Below are 25,140 nucleotides of genomic sequence, written 5' to 3'. Positions count from 1 at the left end.
TAAAGAGGCTGGAATGTTTCCTTACATTAAGTATATTCACTCACAGTTAGGAAACCTTTGAGGCATTACAAGAAAGAGGTTATAAATTCAGATGGGATCTTGCGTGTGCCTGCAACCACATAAACTCAGAAAAGGAAACAAAGACAACGCCTTGTGATTTCTTACAGAGAACTGCAATTTCCAGGGAAGTTTCTGAAGAAATGAATTATAATACCTTATTTTCAAAGTGAAAAAAATATTCCCCTAATAAACATCCATACCAGCTCCATTTTCTTTATGGTTCCATTTATTTCATTCATTATGCTTGTTTTTTTAGATACCCCAGGTAAACCCGGTATCTAATATTAAAACTACTACAATGCCAACTGTCTATGTTGAATAATTCTTTCATATATTAAGATTTCTGAAAGGAAAATGGTATGATTTAAAAATGCAGCTTGTGTTTCCCCTTTCCCCCCCAAAATATTAATTTAGTAAATATTTAACATTAAAATCATGTATTTACGACTAGGTGCCATTACTTTATCATAACCAAGTTGACAACACAAATAGCTTACTTTAATAGGTAACTAATATTTGGACAGCACATTTTAAACCCACTTAAAACACCACTGAAAACCCACTGTTAAAACACAAATATTTTCTATCTTAACTCTGTTCAGTAAGCTTCAATTTCACTTTTAAAGCAAATCTATTAAGTGCTTCACACCTTATCTTCAAAATATACTCATGAAAAACTTGCTATCAGTTAAAGCACCACACTCTGTCAGATGTAACCTTACAGCAACTCACATCAGCTTAGTATACAGTTTTGTTACTTTTATCTGTCTTTCTACATTTTCTGCTGTTAAGATTCGGGCTGTGTTCAACTGACAATTACAAAGACTGATAACTGGTGTAATGGAGGGGCCCTTGCAAATATCATTAGTAGGAATGTAAATTGGCAGCCTTTTTGGGATTCAATTTGCAATAATTATCAAAGTTTATATATACACACTGTTTGACAAACAAATTCATGGGTAGAATAGATTTATGCAACAAGAATACCAACATTAAGTTAGCCAAGATAGACACACAAAGAGGTCAATGCAGCATTGTTGGAAATAGTGAAAAATGAGACAGACCTGTAGAGAAAAGAGGGAACAGAGCAGGCCTGCTGTTCTAAGAAGGTTTGCTTGCAAGGTGGCCCTCGGCTGGAGTCTGGGAACCTGGCCAGTCAGCAGTTCCCTACACTACTACTATGAAGCTTTCCATAGAGATCCACACCTGGGTATATGAAGCCATCACGGAACTGATGCACTACAGAATCCAGAGCCGCCCACAATGAGGCTCCATGGGTTTCAAATAAATTTTCATACTGTTTAAGACATCTGGAAGTGAGGTTTTACAGCTTGCAGTCAAAAGTATCCCTCTGGATTTCCGTCTCGTTTGGCTTATATAAAATGTCTCTGAAATTATAGGCCACAGCCCTGTATTTGTACCCCAGATGCATCTAACTTTGTGAATGTGGGCAAGTACTTACCATCCTCAGGTACAGTTTCTTCACTGTACAAGTGAAATGATACCTTTTATAAGTATTGTTGTGGAAAAAATACGATGTCAATTTGCTGTGTTACTTGTATACTGTTTGTAAACTAATGAGCAGACAAATCCTAGCAAATGACCTGGTATACAAGTAGCCAATAATAGAACCAGGCACCCAAGTGCTCCAATGGTAGAATACTTAAACCCCAGAAGCTTGCCCAATATCCACATCATGAAAACTGCCCCTTCTATTACCAGAAACATCTGAAGTCAGTCAAGGGAAATAATTCTGTTTCACAGCTAATGTGATAGCATATATTCTAATAAAGGAAAATTTTCTCTGGGCTAGCATTAGTACTTTGATTTTAAAAGATTACGGATATCACACATTTTCACTCACAGGACACTGGCGGAATTCCTGAATATACAACCCTGGGAAACAACACGGAGCATAACCAACCGTAAGACAAGCTGAGCCAAGTGCATGATGTGGAGACAGTCTGCTGCCGGGGCAGTTCTCACAGCACGGCTGAAGCAATCTCCATGTAAATGTCTAGAATGAGGAATTAATGGAGGCACATTCACGAAGCCATAGAATTTTTTTCTATGAGCACCAACTTTCTGTACCATAGACACATTTCAGAATTTATATTACCACTCTTAAAGGTCTTATTAGAAATAATCAGTATTTAAATGTTGTACTTAGTGTGTTGACTAATCATATTGTATGCATATATGGACACATATATACATATATCTATACATACACAAGCATACATATATACATACATACAGAAATGTGAGGCCAAAGGGAGCTTTAAAACAAGCACTAAAGAATACTTAATTGATTACAAAAGTAGAAACTGGGCTTCCTAACTTAACAACCACATAAGTTACTCACCATATAAGTTTCATGTATTAAAAAATAAAGCAAATAAGGCAAAAACTTTATTGTATTTAACAATATATAAAGTAGTTAATATACACCATAAACAAATCCATTACCAAACTCTAGATACAAAATAATTAGCTATTTACATGTAATAAACAATACTTCAAGAAAAAAGATTTTAAATAGAATAGTTAATATTACCATTAAAGAACTAAGACAAAAAGTTGTAGGAAACAGCAATAACCTGCAAATAAAGGATTATTTCTATTACACTCTAAATCCAAATTTTATCTTCATTTATGCATATTTCACAAAATAAAATGTTAGAATTAAATTTTAGAGTAAATTCTTATTTTATTTTTTGTACCTTTATTCTAGAACTAAAGTATTGCCATTTCAAAGAAATACCTACAGCTTCCCAGAAGAATTATTTTTAATACTTTCAGTCTTCCTGTTCAATACACAAAATATAAATCTTTTCTTCTATTGGAAAGCTCAAAATTAAGAACTCCACACCAGGCTCTTCTTTGTTTTGAGTTTTCTTCTCCTCTTGGATGCAGTCAACTCTAAAAACATAAATTAAGAAGTCTGTCAGGTCTAAAAAATAGTACTTAATTGGTAACACACATTTAAACTATATGGATTGGTATAACAGTAAGAACACCTGCATAGCCAAGATACAACAAGAAATCTTAAGTCTGACATACAACAATTTTTTTCCCTCAAAATGGTATTGCAGCCGTAAACTTACCAATGTAGATTTTGGTCATCCTAAATCCTACTTCATAATAAGATACACCAAGGTTGTTTCCTGTGGGTACGCCCTCCCTATAATTAGCATGGACCCAATGTGCCAGATCTGGAAGGTACCTGGGCCAGAGCTAAGAGAAAGTGACTAAGATTTCAATTGCTTCTCAATTAAAACTGACAATGTAACCAAAAACACTAGGACCACACATCTTTTTGGCTGCCATGACAAACACCATAACCAACACTCAAGTAAGTGTCCGTCTAAAAACAGCTGTGAACCCAAAAGTTACAGATCATTAAAAAATAAAGCAAATAACAGAAGATACCAAAACATGAAAATTATGGAAGATGTAAAAAAAAGTATTCCCCAGCAATGAAAATCGAAAGGAGAATGACAGGAAAAGTTAGAGAAAAGACAAAAAATACGAAGAATATATAAAAGTATTATATTGTAACATCTTTGTATGGTGATAGATAGTAACTAGACATATCATGGTGATCACTTTGTAATGTAGAGAAATATTACATCACTATGGTGTGTACCTGAAATTAACATAGTGATATAGGTCAATTACACTTCAAATAAGGGGAAAAAAATTTTTTTTTCAAGAGAATTAAATCCTCACCCTCCTCAGTGGGAAGTCAACAGATAATTCACAGAACTGAAATATGAAGTACCCATATATTAACATGTTACTTAGAAATACAGAGGTAATGACCAAAATACTTAGTAAAGAATTAAAAGTGGTTGTCTCTGGGAGTAAGAAATGGGAGTCAGAGTCAGAGGACTTGCTTCTTATAATAAGTATTATAAAACTGAATTGTAAAATTGTGTGCATATGTATTTATGATTTAATAAAAACCAAATTTTAAAAAATCACAAGCTGATAGATTTTGGAATAGGACTTGCCAGGCAGCCACAGGGTGTATATGTGTTTAACTGTTTATTTGCAAAAAAAAGCCACCGGACAAAACTAGGAAGCGACTGCTGTCTGAAACTCACCACAAGACTGTAAAGGACTGTTCTATGCCGACATAAGCCAATCACAGAAGCACTCAGATTTCTGAAGGAACAAATATTCTGCTTAATGGTCTTTGTCTTCTGCATGCTTCCATAGCACCCTGTTTCTCTTTACCATAAGGTACTGAGTTGTTCTTCTCCCACATTAAACTGTAAGGTCCTTTGGGGCACAGACTGATCTGATTCATTAAATGAGATTTACTTATGTCCACTAGGAGCCACTCACTGTGCTCAGATCTACAATCACTGTGATCAAAATAAAATGGTTCTTACATTCTTATACTATATATCTTTATATTCCTGTACCTAGCTAAGCACTTGAAACACAGCAGGCACTCAATAAATGTTTGCCGAATGAATATAGAGCCATAATGAAAAAAGACATTAGGCATATTCTTAATACACATTATATTCATTATCATTGATGGATTACCAACTATCAAGCCTAGCCTGCTAAATGTAACTTATGCTCTAAATTACTACAATTATTACTAGAGATCATACTTATTTGAACTATTGTTTAATAAATAGTATAAACAAATTATGAAAACCACAGCAACACTAAAAGGTGTAACTATTTTAATTCATGTTGTGCCACTGACCACTTCGTTACAAGCACCATTTCCTACGTGAAAATTTTACATTTACTAGAACATGACATAAAGTATCTTTAACAATAAAATCTTTTTAAAGTTATATCCAGAAATTCATATTTTGTGAGGTTTGCCCTTTATTAGGAGTACATTTCAGACACCCTCACGATTAGGAATATTCACCTATAATAATGGTATTTTTCCCTATCCATCACATCTCACCTGGACTGACTGCTGCCTCTCCACACCCATTCATTCACTGGATTATCATTTACTTTAAGTGTCATGATTAAGAGTACGATTACACTAAAATTCTCCAACGTGCCAAAGATAAAAGCATCACAGGGACGCGCAGGCGACCATGTTACTCACAGGTTCTAAACCTTGACGCTCTACAAGTAGTTTGACAAAATTTCACCTGTATCTGTTTCGCTAAAACTTTCATTCTCCTCTTCCTCTTCTGTAATTACAGGCATACTCAGACTCAGAGATTTATCTTCCTTATGCACATTCTGCATGCCACCTGGAAACAGTTGAAAAGTGATTTTATATGAAAACAAAGAATGTTAATCATTGAGAAAAAACTACACAAATAATGATATTATTTCAATAACAAAGATTAGATACTTAAACTAAGAGCTAAAAAACTGTAATGGTAAATAGAAATATGCATATTAAAAAACATATCTTTATAAAAGTGTTAATACATTGTATCTATAAGAAAATGGAGGAAAAGGGAAATAAATTAGCCAAACATAGATTACTCATCTTTATTACACACAGCACAGGTAATATCTGCAGACATCAGGGAATAATCATGTGTGTTACTTCAACTTTATTAAGTAACCACAAATGTAATTCTAAATTTAATAGCCTTGTTTTTGAAGCAGACATACTTCTTTGTATCACCACAGATGCTCTACAAGATATATTTCCCTTAGTCATAATTTGCCAGGAATTTTCCATTTTCCAAAACATTGGAGTTTTTCTACAGTAACCTTCTGTTGCCTGAAGAAATATCCTAATCAAATTATCAAATATCAATGTCATTTCGGGTCTCCTTCAGCATGTAACTTCCCTGTCCCAACAGCAGCCCCCACACACTTCTCCCTCTGATGCTTTATTCTTCTCCACAACACTTTAACCACCTGATACCTTGTATATTAATTTGTCTGCGTACAGCCTGCCTCTTCCCACTACAATGTATGCTACACAAGGATAGATTCCAGTTTGTTTAAGTTGATGTATCCCCAGCATTTAGAAGCGTGTCTGGCATATAGCAGGTCCTCAACAAACAGTAAATGACCAAATATGGATTCAACTACTTTATAACACAGCATTTCACAGAGTATATATGTTAATAAGTACCTGCCAGCACAGGAGGCAAGAAATTAAATGAAAATGAGTTTAAGCTTTCTGCTCTGAACACATTATGCTGGGATCTTAATGGGGTGCAGATTTTAGGGAAGAAATAGATTGCTCTAAGATACAGCTGAGTAAACTGTTGCAATAAGCTTCCATGTTAAACACAGTTCAAACTTAATAAAATAATATCAATTTCTCATCAAGTTATTAAAATAGAATTTTACCTTTACTTGGAAGTCTTTAGTATTAACTACAATAATTTTTACATGATTTTTTAAGATGATAGATAATCTTTCAGGAAATCTATTTCCATATCGAATCATCACTTTTTTTGGCAGGTGGGGAGGTTTTGAAACTATAAAATTTTTCAGTTGTTCACAAAATTATAATCAGTACAATCTATCCAAAATTACTAATACTGTCTTCACAATCTTGTAGTCATGTCCATCCATATCAACTATTAATGATTTTTTTAAAATCCACATTTACAACCTAACTGAATCTATGCAACAATGTCAAGTGGAAGGATTTCTGAGTTAAAACCTGTCAGCCGTGAAACAAACCTTCATCTAATCACATAAGGATTAAATGCATCTTAGAGACCTATTTCTACATTAAATCAGTAAGTTCACAAAATGAAAGCAACATTCTCTAAAAGCTTTTAAAAACAAAATACAATGCTTTACCCGCCTATCATGCAGCCAGGACCAAGAAGTGAACACACAACACTGTAATATGTTTATCTCAAAGTTCACATATAAATAAAAGCTCATGAACCTCAGTCATAGATATGTTCCTCAGGCCTTTATGCAGAACCTAATTACATTTATTTTACATAAAACTGGAATGAATGGCTGACCAGTTTCTTAAACCATTACAGTTAAAAAGCAGCAGCAAAAGGGGAAAAAAACTGCTACCAGCCTGCACACTGAGAACAGAAAAAAGACACCCACCACAACAAACGTGACAGAGAAACGTTAAGAACTGACAAGGGACTGCAGCACGAAGCCGTGAGTGTAACGATAAACTGCCCAACACACTTTGGATATTTCTTGATAGGATCCTTATATTACAAAACCCAGTAAAGTAATATGCTCATGACAACCCTCAATCATAAAGGGAAAATTAAATTATGTGCAGGATCCACTGTTCTGGATAACAGCACATACATACACTTCAGTATTTTTCTAATTATAAAAATGATAAATGCACAGCAAAGAAAATAAGAAATGTATAAAGAAGAATTTAGTATGTTTTAGAAAGATATCAACCTGAATGAACTTTTAAAAAGGAGATTTTGACATCTAAATCATTAACCTCAGCTAGCCACAAAACTAGCTCCCAAGAGCGTGTCAAGGCAGACAGTTTTACTATGCTCAAAGCTGATCATGTGGGATGCAATTCTAAGTAACAGACCACTGCTCATCTCAACACACACGATCACTAGACATGCAGCCAGAATACAAGTATTCAACCGTATGTCTGACTGGGGCTCCAAATCCGTATTTCCAGTTACTTGAGAGCTAGCAAGTATGGCAGTTAAGGATTCAGTCTTGGATTCAGACAGACTGCCATTCAAGTCTCAGCTCTATTTACTAGTTAGGTGACCTTGGACATGTGAAAAAGTTTGGCAGATAATAAGTGTTCCACAAATAACAGCTGTTAATCATCGTCACCCTCATACATCATCATTACTATTACTGATGTTGTGTTCTAGGAATGGTGAACAGCTATAGCTTAAGCTTAAATAATACAAACATAGGTAAACCCAATCAATATACTTGAGCACCTATTTATGTTCTAGACAGCTATTACAGGAATTGAGCCTGGAAAGGCACATTGCAGCAAATTCTCCCCCAAATGAAATCTTCATCCTGTGATCCTAATTCTGTTAAAGTTACCAGCATTCCCCTAGCTGCTGAGGCATTAAGCATCCTTTCTCATCCCTCTCAATCAGCCTCTATATTTGGTCACCCGGAGATACCGACTGGCTCTCCTCTCTTAGTCTGCTCGTCTAATTCCTACAAGCAGTAGGTGCTCAAGCACCTGGCCAGATCCTCATTACTCCCCAACAGCCTTGTGCTCAGTGTTCCTATGTTCAGTCTGTTCCACCTACCTACCATACTACTCCCAGACTGATGTTCTTCAAAGAAAGCTGGTCATACCACTTTCTTGCTCAGAAGTCTGCCTACTAAATCAAGTCCAAACTTCTTGGTTCCACATTTAAAGCCTGTTCACAGTACGATGCTCAACATATTTTTCTCCATGAACCGTAACTCTTCAGCACATCCTTTACACTCCAGGCAGAGTGGACTGCTCACACGCTGCTGTAAACTTCTGCATACAAATTTCTGTGTGACAAGTTTTCATTTCTCTTGGGTAAATACCAAGAGGTAGGACTGCTGTTTCATAGTAAGTATATGTTTAACTTTATTAGAACTGCCACACAGTTTTCTAGAATGACTATACCATTCTGGCTTCCCACCAGAAGTGAATGAAGGTTCCAACTGGTCCTAAAATATTTACTATCTGGCCCTTTACAGAAAGTTTGCTGACTCCCTAAATCTAGAGGACTTTTTTTCTAGTCAAGAATGGATGCTGGATTTTTATCATATGTCTTCTTGGGTAATTATTAAAATGAGTTCCCATTTTTCCCTTTAACATATTTATATGGTAAATTATATTGACAGATTCCTAAGTGCACCATCCCTGCATCCTAGAATGACTGCAGTCAGTCTAGCTGTTCTGTCTCTGAGATTCTTTTGATACATGTAATACTTATCAGTGAGGTTGGTCTAACAAGTGCTCTTCACATCTGCTAGCTTTGTAAAGAGAACTAAAAAAAAATTCTCCTTTTGAAGTTATTTCCTGATTATCCTTAACAAATGTGGTATCTCCAACTCTGAATTCTCAGTGCACTACAAGCATTATGTTATGGAACTGAATCATATCTGGGCTATGATTAAAGGTATTTAACTTTAATTCTCCCCTACTGCCTCAACATAGGGGAAAAAAAAAAAACATGTTAAAAGGTTGTAATATACCTTCATATACTGCTGCAGTAGCTGGAGTGGGTTCTTCTATGAGGCACTAAGTATCCACTGTTTCTAGTGCTCCTTTTTCTCCCTGAGCCTGCTAATCAGATTCCAACTTCATATAAGGTGAATATACATTATGTGTGCAATGTTTAAAAATTAAACTATTGACATATATAGTTACTTCTTTAAAAACCAAATACCAAAGATAATTTTATAAACTATTTCAAAAGAAAAGTAGGTACAGCTTAATTAGTGCAGCTAATAGAAAATATGGTTTATACAATGTATTTATTACTTATTATACCTTATTCTACACATAAGTTTGATTCACACAAAAAAATACCAATAAAGTATGCTCTGGATAATTCTAGACTGATTCTATAATTATCTATATCACTTTTGGCAAGTTATTTAATCTTTATGGGCCTAAATTTCATCACCTATGAAATGACAAATCTGATGACTCCTAGGGTCCCTTGCAGCAATAAGATTCCAAGAATCTAAGATAACTTATTTATTTTAATATTAAATCTCACAAGGTTCTCAAACAAATATCTAATTCTTTTTAATAAAGAAAACATGGTGAGGAGAGGTTGCAAACACCCATTTTCCCTTTCTAAGTCTCAAAAAGACTTTAAAAAGTTACCTCTGTTTCTGGAAGATGTCTTCCTTCCTGCCGATTTCAGTGTTTCTCTGTTTCTTTTTTTCCTAGTTGCTTTGATTTGTCCTTGACCAGATGCAGAATCAGAGTCAGAAGAGTCAATTTTGACCTGACGATGCCTTCTTGACTTGGATGCCTAAAGAGTCAGAAATCCCATTAACCACAGTGAATCACAAGATGAATCCAATGATGATTTAGAGAAAGACAAAATACACAATCAAAGATGAGGAAAGAGTTACAGAAATACTTGTCATAAAGTACTCTACCATTACACTGGCTTGCTTAATACCTGTCACATGTCTATACTCCTATCTTTACAACAGGGAGAGTTCCCTGCAGTGGTCATCATCATCTACTCAAACTGAGTATAAAATAAACTTGTTGGGTTAAAATGTTATAGTTACATACTGAGACATCAAGGTGTAAAGGACAAGTCTGTTTGTTTTTTTTAAACCACCTAATAACCTATTCCCCTTTTCTTCTAATAACATTTTATTTCCTTAGTTAGCACCATGTATTTCAAGTGGAACTACTTTATGCCTGGCTCCATGAATGGCTAAAAGCCCCGATCCAGTCAAAATTAGCTTCACATCCCCATGGCCACAGTGATTTGTTCAGGGGTGGGTATGTGATCTGTGTCACAGCTGACCTAACTCAATTTTAAAATTCTGTTTAAGTTTTAGGAAAGAAAATTCTCCCTTTCCACCGAACCTAAAGCTGGGAACATGCAAGGCTGGAGCTGTCACAAACAGCCCACAAAGACAGAGAGAGCAACATAAAAGGTGAGGCACGGAGGGACAGTCCAAGGACTTTCTGTTACACCATCAGTGAATTCCCTTATTTTAGCTTAAGCAGAGTCCTGACTAACACAGGAGTTCTCAATTAATGTCATACATGTGATACAGGTATTAACAATGGTTTAAAAGCTGCCATGCACTGTATGTTAATTGTACCTCAATAATCAGAAAACCACAACTATGCAATGACATACTCTAATAAAAATTTATAGGGGTTATAATTTGTTTAATAATTTCTTCTAAAGTATTTCATAATGTCTTAAGAAATATATTAAGCAACAATTAGCCTATATGATATGGAAATAGTTCTGGTTTAAAAGAATTGGGGATAATTACCTTATTGTCCCTGGTGCTTTCATTCAGCAATACTTTGCACTCAATTTACTGTGGCACAGCAAATACATAACACTTAACTAATCTAGAGTCACTTTTAATTTTTTCATTTATTCCTTTTTATTTCTACAACCAGAAAATGACAGTAATTTCCCACTGCATAAAGACATTCTTAGATTCATGAAAAAAATCCAGAAAAAAAAAATACGGATTAAGCACATAAGTTTATCAGTGCTCCTTCCTGAAACCCGACTAAAATGAAGGTAAAGGAATAACAATGAGTAAACTAACAAAACATAAATAATAGGATACAATGCAGCTGTAAACAGAAAAGCCCAAAATTTTGGAAGTGGGAGAGTAAGAGCTGACTTAGAATGAAGAAAGCTGAAACCTAACTGCCTGTATTGAGGAAGCTACTGTAAGGCAAGCTGACCCAGGTGGATCAGAACTGGCATCATCAGAATTGGGACTGAAAAATGAGTGGATATGCGAAAACCCTGCATAGGGAACAGTATCCCATTCCCCAGCCTCAAAGCTGAACTGATCTCTTCCTGCAGGAAACAGGAGGTGTGCTCTCCAGCAGGGCTAAACGAGAGAAACAGAAGGCTTGGGGAAACTGGTACAGCTACGGAAGGGCAGAAAGCCTCCCACTGGACATCGGGAGGCTGAGTGAAACCTCCATAAGGAACGAGCCTGTTGGCAGATTCTCTGCAGGCTCCCCAAACGCTGGCTTATTTACCACTTTCCTCCCCAAGACGAAGAAATGGAAGCCTGCCTGCTCCCTGGTAAAAATGACTAGATCCAAGAAAAACACTGAGGCTAAAAAACTCTCTCTCCACATGACCACTTTTAAATATGACCTGAGACTCTCCAAAACTTTGAAAAAAGCCAACTGAGTGAAAGACAGAGGACAGAGTAAACAAAACCAGGTACTCTAGGGGAAAAGGAGGAAACTTCAAAAAAAAACTGTAGTTAACATCCTCAAACAGATAAACCTATTGCAACCAGAAAAAAAAAAATTATAATAATGAAGAATACATTTTTTAAGTAAGAAAAGATTCACAGAACAACAAAGAAATCTTAGTAATGAAAAAAAATGTCAGGAGAAATAATAAAAAGAACAAAAATGCAGCAAAGCATACTACCAAAGAAACAATACAAAAAATTCCTCAGAACTGAAGGCTATCAGATCCAAAGTATGACCAGCATGAGAGCTAAGGACACTGATGAAAAAAAGGTATACCAAGGTACACTGTCATGAAATTCCAGAACTCCAGGGATAAAGAGAAAATTCTAAAACCTTCCACGATCAGCAATACCAGAGGCCAGAAGACAATAAAGAACAATGACTTCAAAATTCCTGATAAACACTGAAATAACTAAAAGAAAACAAGTTGAAGAGGGCCACCTCTTAAGATGAGGAGGACGGGGGCAGGACGTGGCACCGCAGTAACGTGTTGGAACATATGAGCCACTGAGTATTACTAGATTTTTAAAACTATGTACAGGTATTACTTTGATGAAAAAATTAAAATGTAAATAAAAAAGCATCAAGTACATTTCTAAATTATTTATTAAATAAATAATTTACCTGAGCAACAACTGAAAAGGCCTTTGATTTTATTTTCGCTAATGATTCTGCCCTTTCACATCTCTGCAAGCAAAAATAAACAGGAAGGGGAAAAGGTCAAAACACATAAACATTAAGTGAAATTATGAATTCCCAACCATTTTTTTATTAGAAATCAGGTGTGAGACAGAAGGCAGGGAAAAAGAAACTAACATTTATTGGACACACTCCAACAGGTGCCAGGGTAACACACCCACGGCTCCCAACTGTTCTCACTCAGGATTTAAGGGGGATAAATGAACGAGAGGCTTGGAGATTAGGCCATTCCCTCCTCATTTGCCTGTGCCCAAAGATGCCTCCTTGCCTCATCCGCTAAGACGGATGAAAACTATGGAGGCAGAAACCAGTACAGTAAACAGAAGCTTGAGCTCCACCCCGGCTGAAAGGCTGACAGGAAGTTAGAAAAGACACAGTAGTACCAAAGCCTCACTCTGCTCCCATAAGGGCTGAGGGCACCTTCCAGAGTCATCCTTCCCCTTTCCTGCGGAAAACTGTTAATATCCTCACTCCCAGTCTCCACCTGATGTGGTCTTTCACAGGTTTCCAGTGAAGGACAGACTAGCTCTTCATAGAACCTGTTACAGAATCTTCTGAGATATGTATTATAATACGGACCACAGCGCATTATGTTTAGTATACAGAATCACAGCCACACGTGAAATGAAAAGAAGCTAACCAAACTAATGCCCCACAAGCAATCATATACGGAATTTTTCTGACCTCTGATCCTTGTGAATTTCCTTCACTCTTTTCTTCTCCATCTTTAACTTTAGATTTCAAGGATAGATTCTGTAAGATCAAAAAAGTTATATATTCATATTTACAATTCAAATTAACAAAAAATTAACTGAAAATCAATTTCAGAACAATGAAAATCATTTACTTTTAATTACTGAAAACCTAAAAGAATATTTCACAGAATTGCAGCATGGTTTACCACCTAACATGAAGATCATGGTAAGGTTTCAGAATAGTTATAAAACTTACCAAAAAAAAGCCTAAATCCTCCAAACTAATAAAGAATAACATGCACTTTATGTGATAGTAAGAAAACTAGTTTATTCTTCCTCCCTTCAGGTTTTCAAAGGCCTTTGTAACGCTCATTAAAGAGAGTTATTAAAAGAGAGTTTTCTAATAGATGTTTATATTAAATGCCTAGGTCATCTGTGTAACGCATTTGCAGCACTTAAGAGTATTCAAACATTCTAAAATGTACTCTCATTAAAATAAATGTGCAAAGAGGAAGCAAACTATTTTCTTCTTCCCAAGGCTGTCATGTCCTCATCACTTTCCTTATTTATCTTTTCTAAAATTGAGTTTTGAGCTATCTCCCTTTATGTAAGCCAAAAAGTAGCAACACATCCTTCTGACAAATAATATATAACAATCCCTACTTAGCATTTGTGAAAACACAAACACATTATCAAACACATAATAGCAAATCAGAAATGATCTGTTTTTTCATTTTTTTTCCTAGAAGTACTTAGTAAAATTAAATGGAGTAGTAGTTTCAAAGGTAAATTTAGCAAGGCTGGCCTTTAGGTTTCCAGAGTAAAAAAGCTTCTCCAACTGAAAAGGGTAATATGGAATATGGGCAGCTCTACCATCAGTATTTGAACCAGAAAATTAAATTGAAGATTTGTGCTGATAAGATCTGTCAATGGATAAACCAAGCCAGGTAGAAATCATGGTAAGCAGGGAAGCATGTGCCCTGTCACAATGGAAGAAGCTACCACTCAGGTCTAGCTGTCTGCTGCTGTGCAGCAAAGTAGGACCAGTGTTACCAAACCTCTCATTTAAAAAAGAAGTTCTAAAGGATGTCTGGAATTTTAAGTTAAAATCACAAATATTTAAATGTTGGTAATCAATTCAATTTTTAAAATGTTAGGAACAATACTATGCCAAAAAAAAAAAGCGTGTGCAGGATTTGACCCAAAGACTGCTAGTGTGCAACCTCTGGAAATGATAAATTATAAAGACTGTAATAAATCCATGGTATACCAAGATTACTTACTTATTCTTCTATAATTATGTAAACTATATATAAATGGACATTATTTATGTTATATAATTATTATTAATTTTAGTTGTTTATATATTATATAATTCTATATAAAATCCATTTGTAAGGTTAAATAACATCACACAGCTACTAACTGCCAAAGCTGGAACGAGAAAAGTAAAGCCCCGTCCGCATCTTAGCTTCACAGGGAGTAGCCAGTAAACAAGGCTGCCAGGCTGCCTCTCAGCATCATCACCCACATCAGGCAGTCAGGAATAATGCAAACCCAAAGTGAGACAGTAAAGAAGCAGTTACAAACCTTTCTGTCTTTGTGCCACTGCTGATGCTCCAAAACTATGTTCTTGATATTGTCAAAAAAATCATCCTTTATCAAGCTGAGGGCTTTGTCTGGATTGGACTTATCAACTGAAATTACATGTTTCATTCTCTGATAATGGTCATGAACATTCAGCATTTCCTGAAGGTGAAAAGATGAGTCTTTTAATTCAATTTTTGAGGAGAAACTTAAACACAAAACCAAAACAAAATAAGATCATCTTCCAAAGTGACAGAGTTGATAAGGAATAACATACTACAGTATATTGAAAATAATATAAAATCATGTAAAATACTACTACTTTATTAACGAAGAGGCCGCTTTCCAGACGTATGAAATCATCAAATTCAACTCAACAAACATTAGTGAATATACAATGTACGGAGAGACGTGGGGAAAGACTAGTTAACATAAGACTGAATTCCTAAATATGACAAAAACTATTTGTAGTATAGTATACCTTTAAATATTACTACTGATAACTAAGATCACATTTTTATTTCATGCTGTCACAGCAGGATATTTACATAGTTCTTTACGATCAGCTGGAAATTCCTATTTAATAAAGTTCATGCAATCCGCCACAGAGATGTGCTGACTTTCACAAATCTCAAAGCTCTTGTGCCTGTCCCTGTAAGCTTCCTCATTACTTCAGAGCTAAGATTCAGGATTATATGAAATACAGTGATTTATGACACCATTTGAGGCATCAATTACTAATTAGACCTTCCTCCCCCAAAACCTCCAGCCAAATGGGCAGGTCTATGGGGTAAAGAAAAAGACAGCATACAGTAGGCAGACACAAGAAATCACATAAAACCAGCTCTGGGACTGGCTCAAGACCAGCTGAGAACTATGGACACTCCAACACAGAAGATCACTGCAACCTCTGCGTCATCTCCAAGACAAGTTACTTAATGTGTCTCTACATTTTGATGGACTTGATCAACATCTTTCCAAGGAACCCGGAACTGCTCAGGAGTGGTGTGTGCTCACATGTGCAGGATTTTCAGTGAGGAACAGTGTCCAGACATGGGGAGCCCCTACCTTTTTATACAGTACACTGTGCTGGATTCCTGTTATTTTACCTGCACTACAGTACAGAGCAAAGACCACTAGCTGGACCTGATTTTGAGCTTGAGTTGTGTCACTTGTTAGATTGTGACCTTGAGCAAATCCCTCAGTCTAGAATCACAATCCACAACTGTACAAAATGAAGTAAAGACACCTAATCTACTATAAAAGTATTAAGTGAGGTTTTACACATCAAAGTATTCTGTATAATGTAAGACATGAGACAAAAGTCAAAGGATTAAGAAAGAAAAGATAATGTATGGACTTTCATCTTTATATATATGGACATTCAAATCCAGGATCTGTACCTTTATGCAAATGACTTAACTTCTCTGAGCCTCAGTTTCCTTGTTTTTATTTATTTATTTAATTCTCTTTGTTTTTTGTAGTTTCTTTTGGTGGGTGGGGTAATTAGTTTTTTTAATTATTAATTAATGAAGGTACTGGGAACTGAACCTAGAACCTTGTGCATATTAAGCACACACTCTACCACTGAGCTACACCCTCCCCCACCTTGTTTTTAAAATTGGGAAAATACCACCTTCTCTGAAGGGTTACTATGATGATTAGTGAGATAACATACAAAAAACATCGAGCATAGTTCCTGGCACTGTCCTGGCAATATAGTGGTGAAGACATTTATTATAATAATATTGGCATACTCAGCTATAAAGAACAGGGCAAATGGGCCTGCTGCATATTCTACATTAAATCATGATACTAATTCAGACTCTCCTTCTGTCAGGTCAAATGGGGCTCGGTTAGTCTCTGCCAGGGTAGAAATAAATTATATTATGGCTAATGGTGAATACTCAACATGTAATGCCATTATTATAACTGTATAAATGAAGAAACAGATTCAAAAATGAAATGGTTTGCCGAAGGTCATATTTAAGTAGGAGAGTTAGATTTGGAAATCAGATGCCTTTAAAAAATGGTAATTACGTATGGTGATGGATGTTAACAAGATTTACTGTGGTGATCATTTGGCAATATATACAAATATTGAATCATGATGTTGTATACCTGAAACTAAAATACTGTATGTCAATTATACTTCAATTAAAAAAAAAAGAAATCAGATATTTTGATTCAATATTCTATTCCCTTGTTTTATTAGGCCCCCTTAACCACAAAAGAGAACTAATGAGTGGCAGAATCATGACCAGAATTCAAGTATGCTGACATCAAGATTTAATACATTTGCAGGAAGTAGAAGGAAAATAGCCAAGTATAGAATTTAAGGATTACCAATGAAAATCAGTCACAGGCTATATATGAGGATAGGAGAAATAGAGCCAACACAGGTATTGAAGGAAAAGGCTCTCAAAGCAGATCTGCGGCAAGCCAAAGATGTGACATAAAGTCGGGATGCCTTCACACAGACTGCGCCATTTCTAGAAGCTTCCATGAATAGGTATTCCATAGCCTGTCCCTTCTGACCCTCCTCTGCAATCACCCTAAAAGAATATGGCTTTGTGCATCACCCCAGCTCTGTTCTCTAAAATCTCCCGTATCTGCTTGCTGACATATACAATTTATTTAACAGAAGAACCTTTAATTCAACACACTGGAGCAAGAGAGCTTAAAATGAAAGAGCATGTTTAACAAGGTATGTTGAAAAAAAATTAACATTCTACCACCAAATTAGTCAACAATCAAAAATTACAACCAACTGGGTTCAAATCATCTTTTTTTCACGAGGAGAATATTGATAAGAACAATGTCTGGCTATTCTAACACATTCTCTGCTTCTCTCTTTATAGTTCACATCCGTATTTCTTGGCAAACCCTTCCTGGTATCCCAAAATCTTTCGTTCTCTACGATAGCTATTCCAAACGTTCTCAATTCTTGGTTCCCACAGGAGGCCCTCTCTTAAAGTTCAGGCTGTTGGGTCTGATGCCTTCTGCTTCTTCACAACCAATAATATGAATCTATTTTCCCCTCCTTCCCTCAGGTTTCAAAGGAAGAAATGTGCCTTCTGCTCAAGGCTAACCTCTCCGCCAGGCTCCTGTCACAGCCCCACCACCTCCTCCACAGCAGGGACCATGCTGCTTCTCTTCGACACAAACTCCCCTTCTAACTGGCTCCTGACTCCAAACCTACATATACACTTTAAGTCTCCCTCTCCAGTCTCCAGTACCTTCTAAATGATTCCCCTCTGCCAAAAATACCAAATACAAATTCCTTCTACTATACAAAGCTCTTTTCTCACATTTTTCTACATGTAATCTCACACCTCTGTCTCACTCAGCTGCTAGAGGGCAAAGATCCTATTTCTTGTTATACCTCACTAGGTGTGTGCAATTGATGTATTTCTCACTCCATCCCAGCTCAGACAAGACCTTTCCTGTCCAAAAAACAGGCACTGCAGCCATACAGAACCTTGGCTCCCTCACTTCCTAACTTCACTTCTTTGTGCCTCTGTTTTTCTCAACTTTAAATCAGGGATAAAAACACCTACGTTAAGAAAAATTAACAAAAAATTAGAAATTGTTTAAAATAACTTTTGTTAAGAAGAATAAAATAATCTAAAACAATCTTGTACAGCTCCTGCAAAATACTATGTCTTTAGATATTTAGTAAACAATTTCCTTCTAATTCAGTACTTCTTAACATTCTGGGAGACACAAGCACCTTTGAGAATCTGAAGGTGGTTAGGGTACCGCACCCTAACCAAGCGTCCACACATACCGTAATTTTCATACAATTTAGGGGGGACAGGGATACAGGGACCATCTCAAGGCCACCCATGGGCCCAGATTAACAATTCTTAGATAAACAACAAGGACCTATTGTATAGCACAGGGAACTATATTCAATATCTTGTAATAACTTATAAGGAAAAGAATCTGAAAAAGAATATATATGTATATAACTGAATCACTTTACTGTACACCTGAAACTAACACAACACTGTAAATCAATTATACTTCAATTTAAATATTTAATTAATTTTTTAAAATTCTTGCTCAAAAATAAGGCCAGTATACAGAGCAGACCCAGAGTGCTTACAAAAATCAATCTGCTACCTGAGTTAAAAAGTCACAGATGCAACATGACAGCTGAAGCTATTAGAACATGGCAGCATCTAGAGCAGAGAAACATTTGAGCAAAGATCTGACCTCTCTTTCAATCCTGATAAAGAGAAAGACTGAATGGGGTTGGGGGAAAAGATAGTAACATTTATTGAGTCTACTCTGTGCCATATGCCACACTCAGCACTCTGCAGACGTAATTCAGTCTCAATTCTCACAAATGGATGAAATAAGGGTTGTAATCCTAATATCAGCGAGGAGGAAACCAAGGCCCCCCACCTGCTCACACTCGCTCAAGCACACTCATGATGTATATATATGAATCCATTCTTTTAAAAAGGGAATGTATCACTGTAGCCCTTTAGTGGGGTTTTGTTTTAACCTCAGGGCAACTTTTCTACTCAGGTAAAACTGTATCACTACTTATCCATACAAAAGGAGATTTTTCTCAATACTGCACAACTCAAATAAAATAGCAAAATATACTAGGTGGAAAAGCTTTTTTAAGATGATACCGCTTATCTTTAATTCTTGGTTTCAAATTTTTGTTTTATCAGAATAGCCTCACTGTTTCAATGGTGGGTTTTTACATAAGTGTTATAAAAAGGAACTTAGGAAACAAACACATATTGTTAAAAAAATAATAATAAAAATAAAGTCACTTTAAATTCTTGTTTTATGACCTATCTAAAGTCAAATACAAATGGCGGGGGAGGTAGGTATAGCTCAGTGGTAAAGCACATGTTTAGCATGCATGAGGTCCTGGGTTCAACCCCCAGTACCTCCAGTAACAAATAAAGAAATAAACCTAACTAGCTACACCCAACCAAAAAAAAAAAAAAATGGTGGTTTCAGTATTTGAATCTAAAGGTCCCTTAGTCCAAGTCCAATCTTCTACATCTTTTTGTTTCTCATTGTGTTTCAAGATTTACTCTATAAATTTTGATATATTTAGGGTGCAGTATTCCTGACACCTAGCATTCTATGATTGGTTAAAAGCATTAGAAAAATGTTCAATATCCAGTAGATAAAGATACAACCTCAATATATAGGTAAGAATAAAATGATTTTTTTTTAATTTCAAAAACATAAAAGCAAACTTACCTCTAATACATCAGAAGTGATAAGTTTCATTACACGATCATTTGGGTCTTTAAATTCTTCTGTAACTTCAGCTCGTTGAATTTTTTTCTTCATTCTGTATGACAGCTAAATAATAAGAGGGTCTTTTAAAGGATTATTTTAAGTACTGAAATAAGTAAGCCAGCAGTAAAAACTGTCTATCTGTAAACATGGATGAATAAAAAGCAGCTCTGAGTACATGTTTATTAAATAATCCATTTTCCAAAGACTATTAGACTTTTGAAATAACCCTTAAGATGCCAGGCCATATGCTTACAAATTCAAAGGAGATTCAGAGAAGTTACATGACTTGCCAGCTGATGGCAGAACCAGAAATAGAACCTTGCAGTTCAAGTGTTCTTTCAATCTAATGTCTGAAACTATCTCAAGACTGAAGAAATATGTATTTTATCAGTGGAAGTTTCAACTTTTAAACCAACATTAAAATCCCTCAGTCCTTTCAGTAGCCTCTCTGATGTTTGAACAAAGGAGTAAGCAGATGCAGATACCCAATCTAATTCCCTCTCCTAATGATCTGCTTAAGATAGCACCCAGAAACACTGCATTTATAAGCAGAGACTGAATTTTTGTTTGCAAAAAAGAAAAAAAAAGTAATCAGAATGCATTTTCTCTTAATTGAAGACTTTCTACAAGTATTGGAAACTACGTAATATTCTTTCCACTTTCCGAAGGCTGAAGTACTTTATAGACAATGAAGCATAATTTCTCATTTTGAAACCAATCTATTTTGAATAACATACCAATTTAGGCATTGCTGTAAAGTGAAATGCTCTGTCTAGTCGTAGCTTCCTAAAAATATAAGCTGCATCAAAATGTTGTGCGTTTATCAAATCTTGCTGAAATTTTAAAACTTCATCCCAATCCTTCAGGGCAACTCTGATCTGCCAACAAGAGGAATAAAAAAAGTTGTTAGTAAATGTAAATCTTTTTTCACAAAGATTTTTATTATAATTTTGATTATAATAAAATTATATAATTATATAATTATAATTTTGAAACACTGGCATTTCTATTTAAGTGAATTTGCTCTGAAAATATTGTACCTGTTTCATATCTCTGCTGGAAGAAAACAACTCACCAAGTATTACCTTTTGTTTTGGTTGACACAGTTGGGTGTTATATAATCCATACAGCAGATACAAAGCACCAACTCTGATCTGGAAGGTGTACGGAGGTAAAAAATATCGCCAAGCCAAAGCTAAAGCTTCTTTTGTAAATGTGTTCTTTTCTAAATTTCTCATTCTACCACTAGAAAACAATGAGAAAATATATTATGACTCTAAAAAAATAATGCACAAAAACTAGAAGAGGTATATATATACTTGCTTAAATAGCACCTGCTAGAAACTGGATGGGCATCCCACACCTGATCCTTTCATGATTAAAGCACAAAGACCTATTTTTCTGCTGTGCTGCTTACCCCCAGGCACAGGGATCCACTAGATAAATATGATGCGTCTTCCTAAATCATTAACTTTAGTACTGAATTGAGGAGCAAAAGGGGAGCAAAAGGAGTGGGGTTACAAATTATTACCGGTTAAGAATTTTAAATATTTAATATATTAAAATAACTATGGTTATGTTACAAATAAAATACAAAAGTATGTGCATTTTGACAACACAGAGTGACCCAGAAGGTATTATGCTAAGTGAAATAAGTTAGACAGAGAAGGACAAATTCTGTATGGTCTCACTTATGTGTGGAATCTAAAAACCAAAATAAACGAATAAACAAAACAGAAACAGACATGAATACAGAGAGTAAACTGGTGGATGCCAAGGGGAGGAGAAGTGGAGGGGTGGGCAAAATAGATAAAGGGGATTAAGAGATACAAACTTCCGGTTATAAAATAAGTAAGTCACAGGGATGGAATACACAGCATAAGGAATAAACTCAATAATACATTAATTTTGTAAGGTGACAGATGGTTACTGGACTTGCAGTCAATCATTTCATCATGTATTTGATCACTACGTTGTACATCTGAAACTAACATAATACTGTAAGTCAACTGTACTTCAATTAAAAGAAAATATGTATGCATTTTAATACATAATGAAGATTTCCCCCAATGCCCTCAACGAGTCACAGTAATCCTAATTTGTCCTTGAGAGAGCAAGGTGAAAAAGTCAGAGACCCACAGTACAATGTGACCCACCCTCCTCCTCCCAATTCTGCAGAGTAAAGGTCACCAAAGCAAAGAAGGAGCTGGGTAAGAAAGCAGACTCCATGACACTTCCAAAGCCTGGGCTCTTCAAATAATAAATATACTAAAGAATGCAAAATACATATTACAGTATTGGCAACTAAAGCAATTTCTAAAGAAAATCCACCACTCCTCAAATGGTCTCTACCTGTTTTCTCATTTTAGTTCCTTCCTCATTAGCTAAAAATTGGCAAACCCCAACATAATTTTTCTAAAGTACCACTTTTCCCAAGAAGGATACAGCTAAAGATCATGGGTTTTAGAAACTGTAAGAATATTCGTTTCAGTATCTGCTCTACCACCTACTAGTTGTGTGATCATGAAGAAATTCTTAACCTTCTTAAGCCTCAATTTCTTCATCTATAAAACAAGGATAATTACATCTTATCTCAGAGTTGCTCTAGGGATTAAATACAGCTATAAATGCATTACATTTAGTAGCCATTAAAAAAATTAGTTCCTCTCCTTTCATTCATTGTACAACAAATGGCTCCACATCCTCTATCCCCGGCAATATACAAACTACACAGGTAATTATTTTATATCAACAAAGAGAAAAAAGAGAGTGTTTACATTTTATTCTGCAAAACATAGCGTTTTAATCACAGGGGCTTATGCATTCAGTCAATTATTCAGCCTTTTCAATATTGTATGTGTTATGCTAACAGATACCAGATTCCTCTAGTCACTCTCCTCAAAGATCAGTCTGGTGGAAGGAAAATTTTTAAAAATAATAATGAATATTTATTTATATATTTTAGAGTTCACTTAACATATACTAGCTCATTTAACCCTCAAAACTACAATATTAGGTATTATCATTGTCCTTATTTAACAGATACAAACTACTATATACAGAATAAACAACAAGGTTCTACTGTATAGCACAGGGAACTATACTCAATACCTTGTAATAACCTATAATGAAAAAGAATATATATGTGTAACTGAATCACCATGCTGTACACCAGAAATTAACACAACATTGTAAATCAACTACACTTCGAAAGAAAGAAAGAAAGAAAGAAAGAAAGAAAAGAAAGAAAGAAAGAAAGAAAGAAAGAAAGAAAGAAAGAGAAAGAGAGAGAGAAAGATAGATAAGGAAGCTCAGGCAAGTAACTCACTTAACTTTATCACAATTAGTGGACTCTGATTCAAATTCAGGCAGTTTGGCTCCATTATCTGTGCTCTTAACCACTACACTATACTGTTTTCTGAACTATACACTTACAATAAAATGTGGTTAAAGTGAAGAGATAGAATAAGCACAGAGTGCTACAGGAAAAAAAAAAAAAAAAGAACACGAACACCTTACTTAGTCTAGAAGGGCAAAGAAAGGCTTCTCTGAGGAATTGTCTTTTGAGCTGAAACCTGAGTTAAGAATAAGGTAGCCAGGCAAAGGGACTTGGGGGAAAGCTCCAGGCTGAGGAAACGCCTGGAGAGGGCCACCGCGGATGCTGGAGTCAGAAAGCGAGAGCACAGAGTGGACTGGTAGATGATGCTGCAACGATGCGCAGAGGCCAATCACGGAGGGTCTTGCCAGCTAGGGGATTTGAGCTGTATCCCAAAGGCAATGGAAACCACTGGAGGGTGGGAAGCGGGGACGTGACATGATCAAGTATGCACTTTAGAAAGATAACTTTGGTAGTTGTAGGCAAATTAATCCACTCATGCAGGATTTTGTCTTGCCTATGCTTTTGTTTTGTTTTTAAACATGGAATTCTAAGAAAACAAGACTGTTGCGGGGGGCAAATGTTGGTGACCCAGGTCAGAGTGAGGCTGAGGAGACGGAGAGAAGAGTTTACAAGGACGGCCAGGTAGAGATACACATATTGAGGAGGAAGCCGCAAAAGCATAGAATCCAAGCCAACGAAACCGCCCCGGGAAAGCGAGGAGCCGAGCACAACTGAAAGCACAGGGGAGATGGAGGCGGTGTTCAGGGACGGCCACTCTTCTCAGCCCTCCCAGGTGCGGCGGAGCGGAGAGGGAGGAAGAAACCTGCTACGCCGCCTCTGAGCGGGGAGAGCGGCAGGTAGCGGACAAGAAACACCCACCAGAAGATGGTCCCGAACTTCATGCTCCGCCAGAGTTCGGTGAAGTCCTCAAAGCGCACGCTGTCCATCTCCTGGAAGCGGCTGAGCAGCGCCTCACAGTCGGTCTGCAAGCCTGCAGGAGTCCCCATATCTGCAAAGCACGCACACCAGCCGGCGCCGGTAGCCGAGAAAACCCGGCCCCGCCGCCCCGCCACCCCGCCGCCCCGCCCCTACGACGTGACGCACACGCTCTCCGTGACGTATTATCCGGCCCCTTCAGCCCTGCCTCCAACCGGGTCTGCCCAAGATATCGCGATGTTTGCTGCGCGTGCATTGTCGCGTCTGTTATAGCGGTTCCCCTGTGTTAGAGAAGGCAGAGCGACATTTAACGACGCTGAGGAAGTTTACGTCTCAAATGGCCTGTGAGCCCAGGAAGGATTTTAGGTCTACGTTAGGCTAGCTTATGTAACCTGATATTACCCTTAACTATCAACTTTCCTTTGAAGTGATACAAAAATTTCAGAAGCCAATTTTTACAGCAGTAGCCTCAGCCCACCCCCACGTGGAAAGAGGATCTAAGAGGGTTTACTGAGTAGTGGACTGTACTCATTCTCTTACAGTCTATACCCGCATAATATGGTGCTTAATGTGTAGCCCTAGCAGTCTCTGCAACCACTCCTGAGCAGCTCTTGTCAACATCT

General features: G+C 36.4%; 1 protein-coding gene and 1 non-coding gene across 4 annotated transcripts; both read right to left on the bottom strand.

Annotated features, from left to right (window-relative positions):
• Positions 1 to 2,482: 2,482 nt before the first annotated feature.
• Positions 2,483 to 24,646, bottom strand: SNAPC1 (small nuclear RNA activating complex polypeptide 1). Of its 3 annotated transcripts, none has more exons than XM_064486008.1 (10): positions 24,461 to 24,646; positions 21,288 to 21,447; positions 20,940 to 21,080; positions 20,161 to 20,265; positions 14,926 to 15,084; positions 13,325 to 13,393; positions 12,566 to 12,628; positions 9,830 to 9,980; positions 5,207 to 5,303; positions 2,483 to 2,984 (listed from the first exon to the last, which is right to left on the bottom strand). In XM_064486008.1, the coding sequence occupies exons 1-10, from the start codon at positions 24,586 to 24,588 to the stop codon at positions 2,918 to 2,920; spliced, it is 1,140 nt and encodes a 379-aa protein (XP_064342078.1). In that variant the 5' UTR covers positions 24,589 to 24,646; the 3' UTR covers positions 2,483 to 2,917. The 3 variants fall into 3 exon arrangements, with proteins under 3 accessions (XP_064342078.1, XP_031309683.1, XP_064342079.1); XM_031453823.2 differs by having other exon boundaries at positions 2,484 to 2,982; positions 5,199 to 5,303; XM_064486009.1 differs by having other exon boundaries at positions 2,919 to 2,982; positions 5,153 to 5,303.
• On the bottom strand, positions 16,453 to 16,524 carry TRNAI-AAU (transfer RNA isoleucine (anticodon AAU)). The gene has a single exon. It is a non-coding gene; the product is annotated as a tRNA-Ile (tRNA).
• Positions 24,647 to 25,140: the final 494 nt, after the last annotated feature.

Source organism: Camelus dromedarius, chromosome 5, assembly GCF_036321535.1.
Source record: "Camelus dromedarius isolate mCamDro1 chromosome 5, mCamDro1.pat, whole genome shotgun sequence".
NCBI lineage: Eukaryota > Metazoa > Chordata > Mammalia > Artiodactyla > Camelidae > Camelus > Camelus dromedarius.
Note: the sequence above shows the minus strand (reverse complement) of the source record. Positions and strands in the feature narration are given on the sequence as shown.